This window comes from Myotis daubentonii, chromosome 17, assembly GCF_963259705.1.
Source record: "Myotis daubentonii chromosome 17, mMyoDau2.1, whole genome shotgun sequence".
Classification (NCBI taxonomy): domain Eukaryota; kingdom Metazoa; phylum Chordata; class Mammalia; order Chiroptera; family Vespertilionidae; genus Myotis; species Myotis daubentonii.
Genome location: NC_081856.1, coordinates 23,171,266 through 23,183,751, shown reverse-complemented (window position 1 = coordinate 23,183,751; position 12,486 = coordinate 23,171,266). Strand labels below are relative to the sequence as shown.

General features: G+C 36.5%; 1 protein-coding gene across 1 annotated transcript in view; it reads left to right on the top strand.

The window, feature by feature from the left end:
• Nucleotides 1-11,651, top strand: part of RAB2A (RAB2A, member RAS oncogene family) — a 71,166-nt gene extending 59,515 nt beyond the window's left edge. Inside the window, exons 7-8 of the mRNA XM_059673116.1 lie at nucleotides 8,295-8,363; nucleotides 10,345-11,651. Of these exons, the coding sequence (XP_059529099.1) occupies nucleotides 8,295-8,363; nucleotides 10,345-10,440 (165 nt within the window). The 3' untranslated portion in view covers nucleotides 10,441-11,651. The remainder of the gene's footprint in view (nucleotides 1-8,294; nucleotides 8,364-10,344) is intronic.
• Nucleotides 11,652-12,486: the final 835 nt, after the last annotated feature.

Sequence of the window (12,486 nt, the reverse complement as noted above, 5' to 3'; positions counted from 1 at the left end):
GGGAACTTTAAGGATGATCCAAAGCACACTAACTTAAGAAAGTTACATTCATCTTCTCTACTTTTAAACCAGGATAGCTAAACTTTACTGAAGAAAATCATGCTGATGTGTGCAGATCACACACTTACACACACGCACATTGATCTGTAGTATATATTCATAGGCTCACAGTTTATAGATAGATCACCAACTACCAAGATTTTCCCACCTGTATATGACATAAGCATTAGAATTCCATGTATAAAATAACTCTTCATTCCATCCTTGAAACCTGATTTTCTTCCTTTTTTATTCACGGCATACCCTTCCATCTCAGTCACTTAAGTCAAAAGTGGAGTCCTCCTTAAACACCTTACCATTCTTACCCTACTTAAGAAGTCCTGCTAATTTCTCCAAAATAGATACTAAGTGACTCCTTACTGGTCTCCCTCTTGCCAATTTTACCTCCTTATAATTCATCCTTTTAACTAGAGGTGGGGAACCTTTATTCTGTCAAGGGCCATTTGGATATTTATAACATCGTTCATGAGCCATACAAAATATCAACCTAAAAATTAGCCTGCTAGGCCCTAGCCAGTTTGGCTCAGTGGATAGAACGTTGGCCTGTGGACTAAAGGTTCCCCATTTCAATTCTGGTCAAGGGCACATGTCCATGTTGGGGGCTTGATCCCCAGTAAGGGGCGTGTAAGAGGCAGCCAATCGATGATTCTCTCTCAAATCAATAAAAATGCTTTTTTTAAAAATTAGCTTGCTATATTTGTTCAAACATTTCATTAACTCCTAATTCCTTGGCAGGCCAGACAAAATGCTTTCATGAGCCTTATACGGCCCACGGGTTGGACGTTCCCCACCCCTGCTAAACTATCCTCTGATACTGTCTCCCACCTGTTTCCTACCTTTTCAGGGTTTCTTGATGTCTAGTGGGCCACTTCTAGACATGTCTGTCTGACCTCAGCTTCCAACTGAGCTTAAAATCCGCCCCTCTGTCCAGAATGCTCTTTCCTCCCCTCAATTTTCCTAATAAATGAATAGGAGCTTGCTTATTGCTCAGGCCTTCACTCACAGGGCTTTTTCTCTTGACAGTGTTTTCCATCAGCTGTTCATGCCATATTTTCCCTATTGTGGAAGTTTCCACGCTGTTTCAGTTTTGAATTACATCTATCCTGTACCATACCCTTGAGGTTAAAGAAACTCGTAATTTACCTGAGTATGCTCGGTGCTTGGTGCTAATCAAGTACTCAGTAAATGCCTGTTTAATGGAAGAAATAAATTACTAAGGAGTTAAACATATCTGTGTGTTGTCTCTGACAGAAAATAGGAATAGGTAATTCTTAAATACTATAATCTCCCAAACCCTTCTAACATAAATATTCCAGTTCCTTCCCACCTTTATTTTCCTGGTCAAGATTTGTTTAGGCCACCTCCTGTCATCCTTAATAAATATTTACTGGTGCTGTTAATTTTTGTAAAGGGAAGGAAAGATACAAAGGATGAAAATAATCACGAATATTAAGTACTTCTCAAAACAATCCTAGAAATCCAAAATAATTTTTAACTAGAAGCTTTTTAAAGGATGTGAGAAGTGTGTTTTTTAAATCAAATATAGCAGTGGTCCTCTTTTAATGGAACACAAGAAACTCAGTATGAAAGAAATAAAAGTAGACTGTGTTTGCTTTGGAATTGGAGATGGGATGCTGTGGGAAATGAGCAGGGAAGATGAGAAAATGGTCTCCCTTCACTGGGCTCTGCCTGCTTACTACCTCATCCCCAAGGGTGGCCCTTGCAGGATTTCCATGAAATACAATTTGAAAGCTACTATATTGGATGATGTATGTATGAGTCCTCTCCCACTGCAGCTAAACCAAATAAAGTCAGAACATTTTAAAGTAGCAGAATTTGTATTTAAACTGCCCAATCTTGAATTCTATCTAATGTCCTTTTCCCAAAACTTTCCTATCTTTAAGTCTGATCTCAATATATTTTATTCTTTAGGGCTCACTGAACACATTATGTGTTGCCAATTTACTTTTTAAGTGTTTAGCTTTTTAAAAAAATATATTTTTTTATTGATTTCAGAGAGGAAGGGAGAAGGTGAAAGAAATAGAAACATCAATGATGAGAGAGAATCATTGATTGGCTGCCTCCTGTACGCCCCCTACTGGGGATCAAGCCCACAACCAGGCATGTGCCCTTGACCGGAATCGAACCCGGGACCCTTCAGTCCACGGGCCAACACTCTATCCACTGAGCCAAACCGGCCAGGGCTTAAGTGTTTAGCTTTATTTAATCAAGAACTACTTTCAATTCACTGAAGAGCGTTGATCACTGTTTCTCTCCTTTAGTCTACAGTGTTTCAGGGAACATTCACATCTAGCACCTGTGCCCTCTTCTGTCGTTCCCCACATGTCACCACACTCAAATATTCATGATGAGAAAAGCTAGTGTGCATCAAGTGCTACATGGCAAGCACTGTTTTCATTGTGTTATATTCATGAATGTGTTACATTCATCCTCCCAACAATTAATATGAAATAGGCACCATTATTATCCTGTTTACAGGAGGTTAAGCAGTGAGTCCAAAGCAACACACGAGGTTTGAACCTAGAAAGTCTGGTTCTAGAGCCCTACTCTTAACCATTTTGCTAATCTTATAGTAGGTATAAATACCTTCATCCCACAAACAGATTTTCTTTTATTTTTTTAAAATATATTTTTATTGATTTCAGAAAGGAAGGGAGAGGAAGACAGAAACATCAATGATGAGAGAGAATCATTGATTGGCTGCCTCCTGCACGCCCCCTACTGAGGATCCAGCCCACAACTTGGGCATGTGCCCTTGACTGGAATTGAACCCAGGACCCATCAGTCCACAGGCCCATGCTCTATCCACTGAGCCAAACCAGCTAGGGCACAACCAGATTTTCTTGAAAGCAAATGAAAGAAAATTAATTTCCTGCCGAAACCGGTTTGGCTCAGTGGATAGAGCGTCGGCCTGCGGACTGAAAGGTCCCAGGTTCGATTCCGGTCAAGGGCATGTACCTGGGTTGCGGGCACATCCCCAGTGGGAGGTGTGCAGGAGGCAGCTGATCGATGTTCCTCTCTCATCGATGTTTCCAACTCTCTATCTCTCTCCCTTCCTCTCTGTAAAAAATCAATAAAATATATTTTTAAAAAAAATTAATTTCCTTATTTTTATACATACTTTTTTTCTTCAGAAATAATAAACACCTATATAAATCATTTAGAATAGTGACTGGCCTGTAGTAAGCACTTAGTCAATACTGGTTGTTAGTAGCTTCGGCAAATGGACACCTGTAACATCTGTAGCATTGTGAGCAATTGAGAAGAAAAGTAAACAGCAGTTTAGTTATTTTGTGTTTTCTTCTAGGACATGGTTCTCAACCTTGGCTACACATTAGAATCACCAGGGAATCTTTTTGAAATCCTGATTTCTGGGCCTCATCCTCCAGAAATTCTTTTTCTTTGTTACCAATGTTGTGGCCCCATCCCATAACAAAGAAACAGAATTTCCGGAGGATGAGGCCCAGAAATCAGGATTTTAAAAAGATTCCCAGATGATTCTAATATGCAGCCAAGGTTGAGAACCACTGTTCTAGGAGAAAACTAAAGAGTCGCTTATTTTACAGGGTACTTTGTCTCTAGCATTTGTTCAAGATGTTTAAATAAAACAGATACTTTGATTTATTTTGAATTCTTACCTAACAGGCACTGTAATTTTTATCTTTCCACCAGGTGGCAGCATGTTACATAAGGAAATAGTTTAAGTGTTAATCTGTTGTAGAGAATTTATTTTCAGTATTTTGCCTTTAAAACTGTTAAACCATAATAAAAATATAGTTTTGCCTTTATTCTCTCTCGTCAGCTGTGAAGGCCCTCTTAGCACATTGTGCACGGCCTGCAGCCAAACCTGCCTCAGTCCTGCCCTGCACACGTTCTCCCTATGCCACTCAGCACAGAACGTTTTTTTCCCCGCATCTTCAACAGATTTAAGCCTTGTGCTTAGATTCTCCCAACTAAATTGTTTATTTCAGCAACCATAGGAACTACATCCTCTTCCTGTATCTTCCATAGTGCCTAGAGAAGTGTTGACCTATGGTAACAATATAATAGATGCCCTTGGGTAAATGACAAATGTTAAAGGTAGGGTTGTTAGTGTGTTTGCCGAATAGGTATTTGAATCATAATGCATTTATAGTTTTGCCGTACATTTACTTTGATTTGTGCTATAAAAGTCCCTGAAAATTTACTTAACACATTGAGCATCAGTAGTTTTATTGCTAGCTTTACCCAGTGGCCAGATAAGTTTCTATTGAACAAGTACAAAAAGTGTTTTACAAAGTATCATACTTTAAAAAGAGATTAGCTTGTAAAAACATGTAATAGTAACTTCAAAATACAATGGGTATTCAGTTTTAAGGCGTGCCTTTAACATTTATGTAAAACACTGTATAATATGAAAACATGAGAATGCTCGTGATCTGCCCGCGATGTATTAAGTTTAGATATTATCAGGACCATTCAGATAATACTGCCAAGGGTTGAAAGATTAGTGTATGAGGTGGAAGGCAATTAATGGCTAATGAAGGTAAAGGACTGAACATGGCAGTTAATCAAAGTAGGGCAAAGGGGGAGAGCTAATGGTAAAATGAAGAGAGTCAGGCTCCTGATACTGAAGTGGAGCATTGCATGGGAGAGCAAGAGGCTCGCCAAATTAAGTTGGCTGCAAGGAAATCTGTTTATACTTCATAATCATGAATCTGCCTAGATGATGTTTGTTTCACAGGGTTGATAATGCAATCCTTTGACACGAGTATCTCAGCAAATACTTTTTCCTGTTCCATAACCTGTTACTATTTGGATTAACTATATGTGAAATGTGAAGTATATATGAACATAATGTTCTTACTTATGTGTCACAAAACCTGTAATGATCTTTAAGATGTCATGTTTCACAAGTATTGTGTTAACTAATGTTAAAATTTTTCTGTAGGTATGCCATCAGCTTGCTCATTTTTCTGATATTAAGGAAATAAATGTTCCACATAGATTTTTAATCTCACCCTTGTAAACATCAAGCTTGTAAGAATAATGATAAAAGTTCTTAAAAACATATTTTCTATTTCTTATGTTAAACGGGAAATACTGAGCCTCCCTCTCCTGGATGACTTGGACCATCGTCATTAACACTTGTACTCTGCCGTCAGGAGCTATCTGCACAAGTCTGTTGCTGCCACAGCTGCTGTGGAGTGCAAGTGTCGTCCCCCCCCCCCCCTCCCCCCCCGTACCCCTTCCCCTAATGCTACACATGCTCTTCCCCACTTACCAGGTGCACAGACACACCCCTCACGCCTGCTCTCTTTATTTCTTCTCCCCTGCCTCAGAATTTGCTTCTGTAGCCTGGGAAATAGAAAAGGTAAAACTGGTTAAAATTCTAAAATGGAAAGGAAGTTTAAGTTAAGGCTGTCTTGTTAAAGCATGAGCTTTTAAAGTAAAGCCTTTGTATTATCTATTTAACTTGTTGCTAATTTCCTCATTTTTTTTCCTGATTCCTAAAGATATTTCAGAATGTTACATTTCTACCTTGAAAAATATATATGGGGCTTGATTTTTAGTGACCAGAGTGAAATGAGAAATTAAAGAAAATGTTGGCCAATTATTGCAATAATTATGTATCTCTTGTCTTTCCAAGTTCTTGAGATGCTTTGCAGCTTTAGTGGACAGATATTGTCTGTGACACCCAAGACTCTTACCTTAAAAGTTTCATTTGAGCTCTAAGCCTTAATGTTCATTGTATTTAAAAACTGGATAATTTCCGTTTATAGCCACACATTTTTAAAGCAGGTACACTAATGTCTACATTTGTCACATTGGGTTTTAAACTCTGAGGACTCATTAAAATTGATCAGTAATTAATCACTTAATAATATTATATTTTTCACTGTGATATAGGTAAACAATCCACTTATCTAGTATCTGCTCTATAATAAGTACTATTTAGCAATAGAATTAGTGATTAGGAAATTTTATGTAGCGTAGCTTTCTTAAGGTAGGTTTTATTTTTTTCTTAAGGCAGTTTTTGAAGTGATTCATCAACTCCTTAGCAAAAAGTCAATTTGTTAAATTGCACATTTAATATTGACTTTTATAACATAAGTGTTTATATAAAGTTATAACTCACTTATAGGACCTTGTAGCTCTGTGTAACGTTCTACTGAAATGTACTCATATGGGTGCCCCTGTAAGGAATTCCAGCCCTGTGAATTTATGAATCTGTTGACTTCAGTATTTAGTCAGCCTGGTTTCTGAAGCCATCACCATAATTGCCATGTTATTGGGAATAAAGTTAAATTTTTCCTGATTTATCAGGATAACTTCAATTTTGAGGAATATAAATCAATTCATAGCTGGCTGAAAGCCCGTTTCTCCTTCCCTTTAACTCCAGCACACACATGAAAGGTGCACTCACTTCCCAAGTGCCTTATGAATCTGCAGTGATTAATTCTCCTCATTATTTTGCTGCAAATTCTCATGACCCTCTCTGATGATTCGATCAGCCACTTAGAGTTTATGCATATTCATATCTCTCTGTTCCTGCCGCAGTCGTTCATGTCTCCTTCCCTGACTGGTGTGTTCTTGGTGCAGTAATTGAGCTGCAGTAGATTGATTACTCTGGGGAGCTGTAAGGCCTTTAAAGGTGAAAACATATCAGTCCTGTTAATTAGGAAACAAAAGCTCTGGTGGCAAGTTCAGCAGTCAGATATTTCCAGTGTGGAAAAGACGAAAGGTGTGATTTGTTCCTTTCTATGAACGCTGTTTACTTTTCAAAATTTGAATTAAGTCTGTCTCAGTGGTAGTAAAGAAAAGATATCTTTATGAATTTTTATAGAATGCTAAAGAGGACCTGTCGTCTTAATACTGTTTTTTGTGATCTCTCAAATCTTAAAATTTAGAAACACCTTCCATAGCATTGGCAATGCTTGCATACAATGTTTCAATATTTTGCATAACTATAGAATGTTTGTGGATTAATGTTGGTATTTAGTAGTGTGCTGTATGAAAAAAGGGTGAAACTTGGATCAACATGGCATGAGCTGCCTTTTCATCTCTGTATGATAAGCATACTTTGATTTTTCTGTCTCTAACTGAATATTAAGTAATACATTGTCCTGGCCAAAAGGATGTTGTGTGGAACAGTAACCTCCAGAAGTAAGCTAGTGTCAACATGGACGTAATGTAGTTTATATAGTTGACGTGTTTTTCTCCTGTGTGCTGTTAAAGGGTATAATTCAATGGGTTTTAGCATATTCACAAAGTTGTGCAACCATTACCACTAATTTCAGAAGTTTCATCACCCTAACCTGAACCCCATATTCATTAGCAGTTGTTCTCCATTTCCCCCTTCTCTTAACCCCTAACAACCAATAATCCACTTTCTCTCTCTCTAGATTGACCTCCTCAAACATTTCATATATATGGAATCAAATTAAATGTGTTCTTTTATGTCTGGCTTCTTTTACTTGGCATAATGTTTTTAAGTTTCATCCATATTTAGCATGAAGCAGTACTTCATTCTTTATGGCTGAATACAGTTCCATTATATGGCTATACCACATTTTGGGCTTCATTCGTCAGTCGAACATTTGTGTTGTTTTCACCTTTTGGCTATTGCTGCTAATAATACTAATGAATGTTCATATACATTTTTTGCTCTCTTCTTTTTTAAAAATATTTTTTTATTGATTTCAGAGAGGAAGGGAGCGAGAGATAGAAACATCAGTGATGAGAGAATCATTGATTGGCTGCCTCCTGAATGCCCCCTAATTGGGGATGGAGCCCACAACCCAGGCATGTGCCTTACCAGGAATTGAACCGTGACCTGGTTCATAGATCAACACTCAACCACTGAACCACACTAGCTGGGCTCTTGATCTGTTGTTGATCTTAGGGAGAAAGCTTTCAGCCTTCTCCACCGGATGCAGTGTTAGTTATCGGTTTTTCTTAGATGCTGTTTATCAGGTTAAGGAATTTTCCTCCTAGTCCTACTTCGTTGAGTGTTTTTACCATGAAAGATTGTTGGATTTTGTCAAATGCTTCTTCTGCATCTATTGACATTAGTATATGATTTTTGTCCTTTATTCTATTACTGTAATGTATGACTAATTGGTTGATTTTCTTATGTTGAACTTTATGATATTCTATATAGCTTTCATATAATAACCTTTTTCTATGTGGTTTTAAATAATTTGAACCAATTTTTCTACCTTATATTTCAGGCATTTATTAATACAGCAAAAGAAATTTATGAAAAAATCCAAGAAGGAGTCTTTGACATTAATAATGAGGTATATACATATTAAAATTATTGGTTAATATTAATTTATTTGTATGTGTGGTTTTTTTTTCAAGTACAGTTTACATCTACTGTTTGTATTAGTTTCGGGTGTACAGCATAGTGGTTAAATAATCATATACTTAAATTAATTTAAAACTGAATTTTAATTACTACTTGGATTTATGATTTTATATTTTTTAATTCCTAAAATGGATATGTGGTGCCATTTAATACTGTAGTTTATAATCATATAACTGAAAATTGTTGGATATTGTAAAATAGTTAAATGTTTGTGTTCTAGTAGAGCATCACCCTATATGTGGAAATGGATTAAAATCAGTGACCCTATCCATTTGTTGTAAGCAATGCAAAATAATATAAATCCTCCAAAGAGAGAAGAAAAATCCACTTTCATCCACATGTCCATATGGTGTCATCTGCTTTGGGGAATAATTTTCTAGTTGTGTAAATGCATGTACTATGTCACTAATGCGAGATGATGCTCTCCCTGTTGTTTGATATGAAAGTGGGAAATACCTAACTTGGAAATTATTTTTAGTATAGCATAGCATATTTTCAGGAAACTAAATTAATATATGTAATTGGCCATTGGCACTGGTTTGTTTTTCTTGGGGGTTTTGTGTTTGTTTTTTATTCAACGTGATTAGGATAAAATGTAAAGCTATGAAGCGTATAATTCAGAGTGTTTACCAAAGGTCTTCATTTTGACCTAAATCCCCACTTTATGGCTCTAGCAAATTATTTACTGTTACATAAACATATTTGCCATTCTATATGAAGACTTTTTGTTTCCAAGCGAGAAACTCTTATTCCTCACCCAGGTACAGATAGGAAAGCGCTATACTAGAAAGCCATTGCATATGTGTCTCTTGGCCTATACATAAATGAGACTCTTTATTATTTGCCTCAGTATTCTTTGCCGAAACCACAGTTTACCTAAATTTTCTAAAAAGTACTTGATTTTCTCATTTGTTTTAATTTGGAATATTATGGTTCCTAAATCCTATCTTCTAGGTTTATATGGCAATAGATCTTGTGTTAATTTAAAGGCAACACCATTCAGAGACTAATGCCATATAAATTGAACAGTAATTGAGCCTCTCTGTAAAAGTGCACGTTCATTGTTTCTGTCTGGTTTCATATAGTAGCTGACTGCTGCACTGTGCCTGGTGCAGCTTTGATTGTAATGTGCTGTCAGGAGCCAACAGGCCATGCGATTTATTTGGCCAAATGCCAAATCTGACTCCTTGATTCCTCAAGAAGTTGCTACCAGCCCAGAGGGGGCAAAACCAATGAGCCATAGGGCATGCTTTTTATTAAAGAGGAGTCAAAAGAGCGAAAAGAAACCACATCAGCTGCTGTCAATACTGAGCTAGTGCCAGAAACCCCAAGGCTACTACTGTTGCAGAACAACTGCCAAGCACTATAAATCTGAGATTTACTGTGACGTAAAGTTTCCTTAAGAGCTTAATTTCTGAAGCTACTGTATTACTTTTCTCAAAGTGTTGTATTTTTAGGTAAAATCCACTTGAGGGAGTGAGGGTTAAGACATAAGTGTGAGTTTGATGAATGAAAGAACTGCTCTGTGTGTGGGTTCTTGGCAAGCTGCCATGTCTTTGGGGATCATAGAAATTATTGATGACACAGAACACTCTTATGCCCTTAGCCTGTACAGCTGATTCAACATGGAAGAGAAATGCTGTTCAGAGAGAAGATTTGACATTGTTTTAGAGCAGCATAGGCTTTACATAGTTTTATCTTTTAAAGATGACTTGCAATAATTGTTTTCAGAAATATTTCCACAATATTGTTCCTAAAAGGAAGAAACAGCCCCTGAGAGAGATGGTTTTAATTGTTGTAAAAATCTCCTTAATATTTTTCTGAGTTGTTTGGTAAAATTCTATCATTAAGAAAGCAATGGATTTTTATTGGATCCAGTTATATGTATTATTCTTTGTCTTTTATTTCAGGCAAATGGCATTAAAATTGGCCCTCAGCATGCTGCTACCAACGCCACGCTTGCAGGCAATCAGGGAGGACAGCAGGCCGGAGGAGGCTGCTGTTGAGTCTGTTTTTACCGTCGCGCTGCCCAAATGGGGCTACTCACTGCTCTTTCACCCTCTCCTACTCAGCTGCGACATGAAACTGTTTGAAATGGCTTTATGTCACAGAAGACTTTACTCTTTCAAATTCTTGTATAACTTTGAATAAATGGTTAATGTTCACTTAAAAAGACAGATTTTGGAGATTGTATTCATATCTATTTGCATTTGATTTCTAGGTCAATTGATGTGATTATTTTTGTTAAATGTTGTCTTGTGCCCTTACCTACGAACTGAATTGTATTAAACACTACAAAGTCATCTTGAGTATTTTAAATCAGTTTGTGTAGTTAGGTTTCCCAACACCTGTGGTTACCTAATGCTTAATATTAATAGAACTGTCCTCAAAAAGTTTGTCAATTTTCAAGGCTATAAGGAAAAACAGAAGGATTCTTTTAATTCTATATTTATCAGTTACTTTCTGTATATATAGTTTAATAACCTGCTTGGGTGTAATTTGCCAAGCTTGAATTCATTAATGCATTTGCATAAATTCTAAACTGTTTAGAGCTTAAAGCATTGTTAGGAATTGCTTGGACACTGAATTTTAAACTTTTTGACATTGTTAGCAAGCATGTTCATCTTCTCTTGTCACTAGTCCAAGAAAAATATGCTTAATGTACATTATAAAGGCTATGTATGTGTTAACCTGTTTTAATGCCAAAAGTTTGCTGTTTGTCCACAATTTCTTTAAGGCCTCCTCAGAAAAGGATTTGTTTGCCTTAATGAATGCTGTTGGGTAAAAACACAGTATAATGAGTGAAATGGGCAGAAGCAAGAACTTCCTACACCTAAGCGACTCCAAGAAGAATGAATGTCCACATTTAGGTGGCACATTATGAGGACTTCAATTTTTTCCTTAAACACAATAACTTTTCTTTATTCACATGATTTCTAAGTATATTTTCCATGCAGGATAGTTTTTCAACTTTGATGTACAGTGACTGTGTAAAATTTTTCTTTCAGTGGTAACCTATAATCTTTTAAATATGGTAATTCTTGTCTGTTTTGAAGGGGATATGACAATAAATCTACCAGATGGAAGATCCCTGTTAAAAAGTAGAAAAGCTTTAGTAACTTACTCAGTATGATGGTTTTATCCTTTTTTTTTCTTTTCTTCCCTAGTCTATAATGAAATTGTTATAGCAGTGCAAAATAAAATCCTATGTATAAAAGTGTTCTTTTTTTATTATGACCACATCAGTTTTTAAAAATCTTTTTTTTTTTTTTTTTAGTCCATCCACAGCTTTTACATGTATCTAAGCATATTGTTTAAAGGGTCAGAATGTTTAATGCCCTTTTTAAAAAATGTGCTAAAATGTTAAAAAAAAACAACTCTTCACAATATTGAAATTCTTTTGGTTATTGATGATGTAAGCAATATTTTCTTCTCAACCAGCACAAAAGCACATTTAAACTACAAGAAATACTTATAAACAAGTTCTAAATATGAAACTTAACCTTCAGTTCACTCATGATTTCACCTTTTTTTCTAGGTCTTCCCTGAATGTTCAGCAATGCCCTGTTAAAACTATAGTATTACTCTTGGGGGATGTCACCTATCTTAGTTTTGTTTTAACCAGCTCCTGGAGGGCAGGGCTAAGGGGAGAGGACATGGAGTTTCTTGAGTATTTTTATTGCAAACTATTTTTCCCTAAAAGTGGTCATACCCAGAATCATTGATTGTACCATTCAGTCTCTCTCGTGATGAGGGAAAAAGTTAAGGCAACTAGGAATTGTTCCACTCCACACCAAGAAGAGGATCATTCTTTGGATATTATTTTTAAAATTGCTGTGAGGTTTTTCAGAAGTTTAATGTGTTCCTTTTTCATGCTGTCTAGACTAATTCTTTTATAAATCAAGTATAAGAGAGCAACTAATGGTTAAGTAAATAAAAGCAGCACATGTACTTTAATACCCTAAGAAAAGATACAGCCCTCAAATACAGCTCCTACCACAGCAACCTTAACCTGCCTCAGGCCTGGGCTTCAGAGGTGAGTAGTGAGTGGA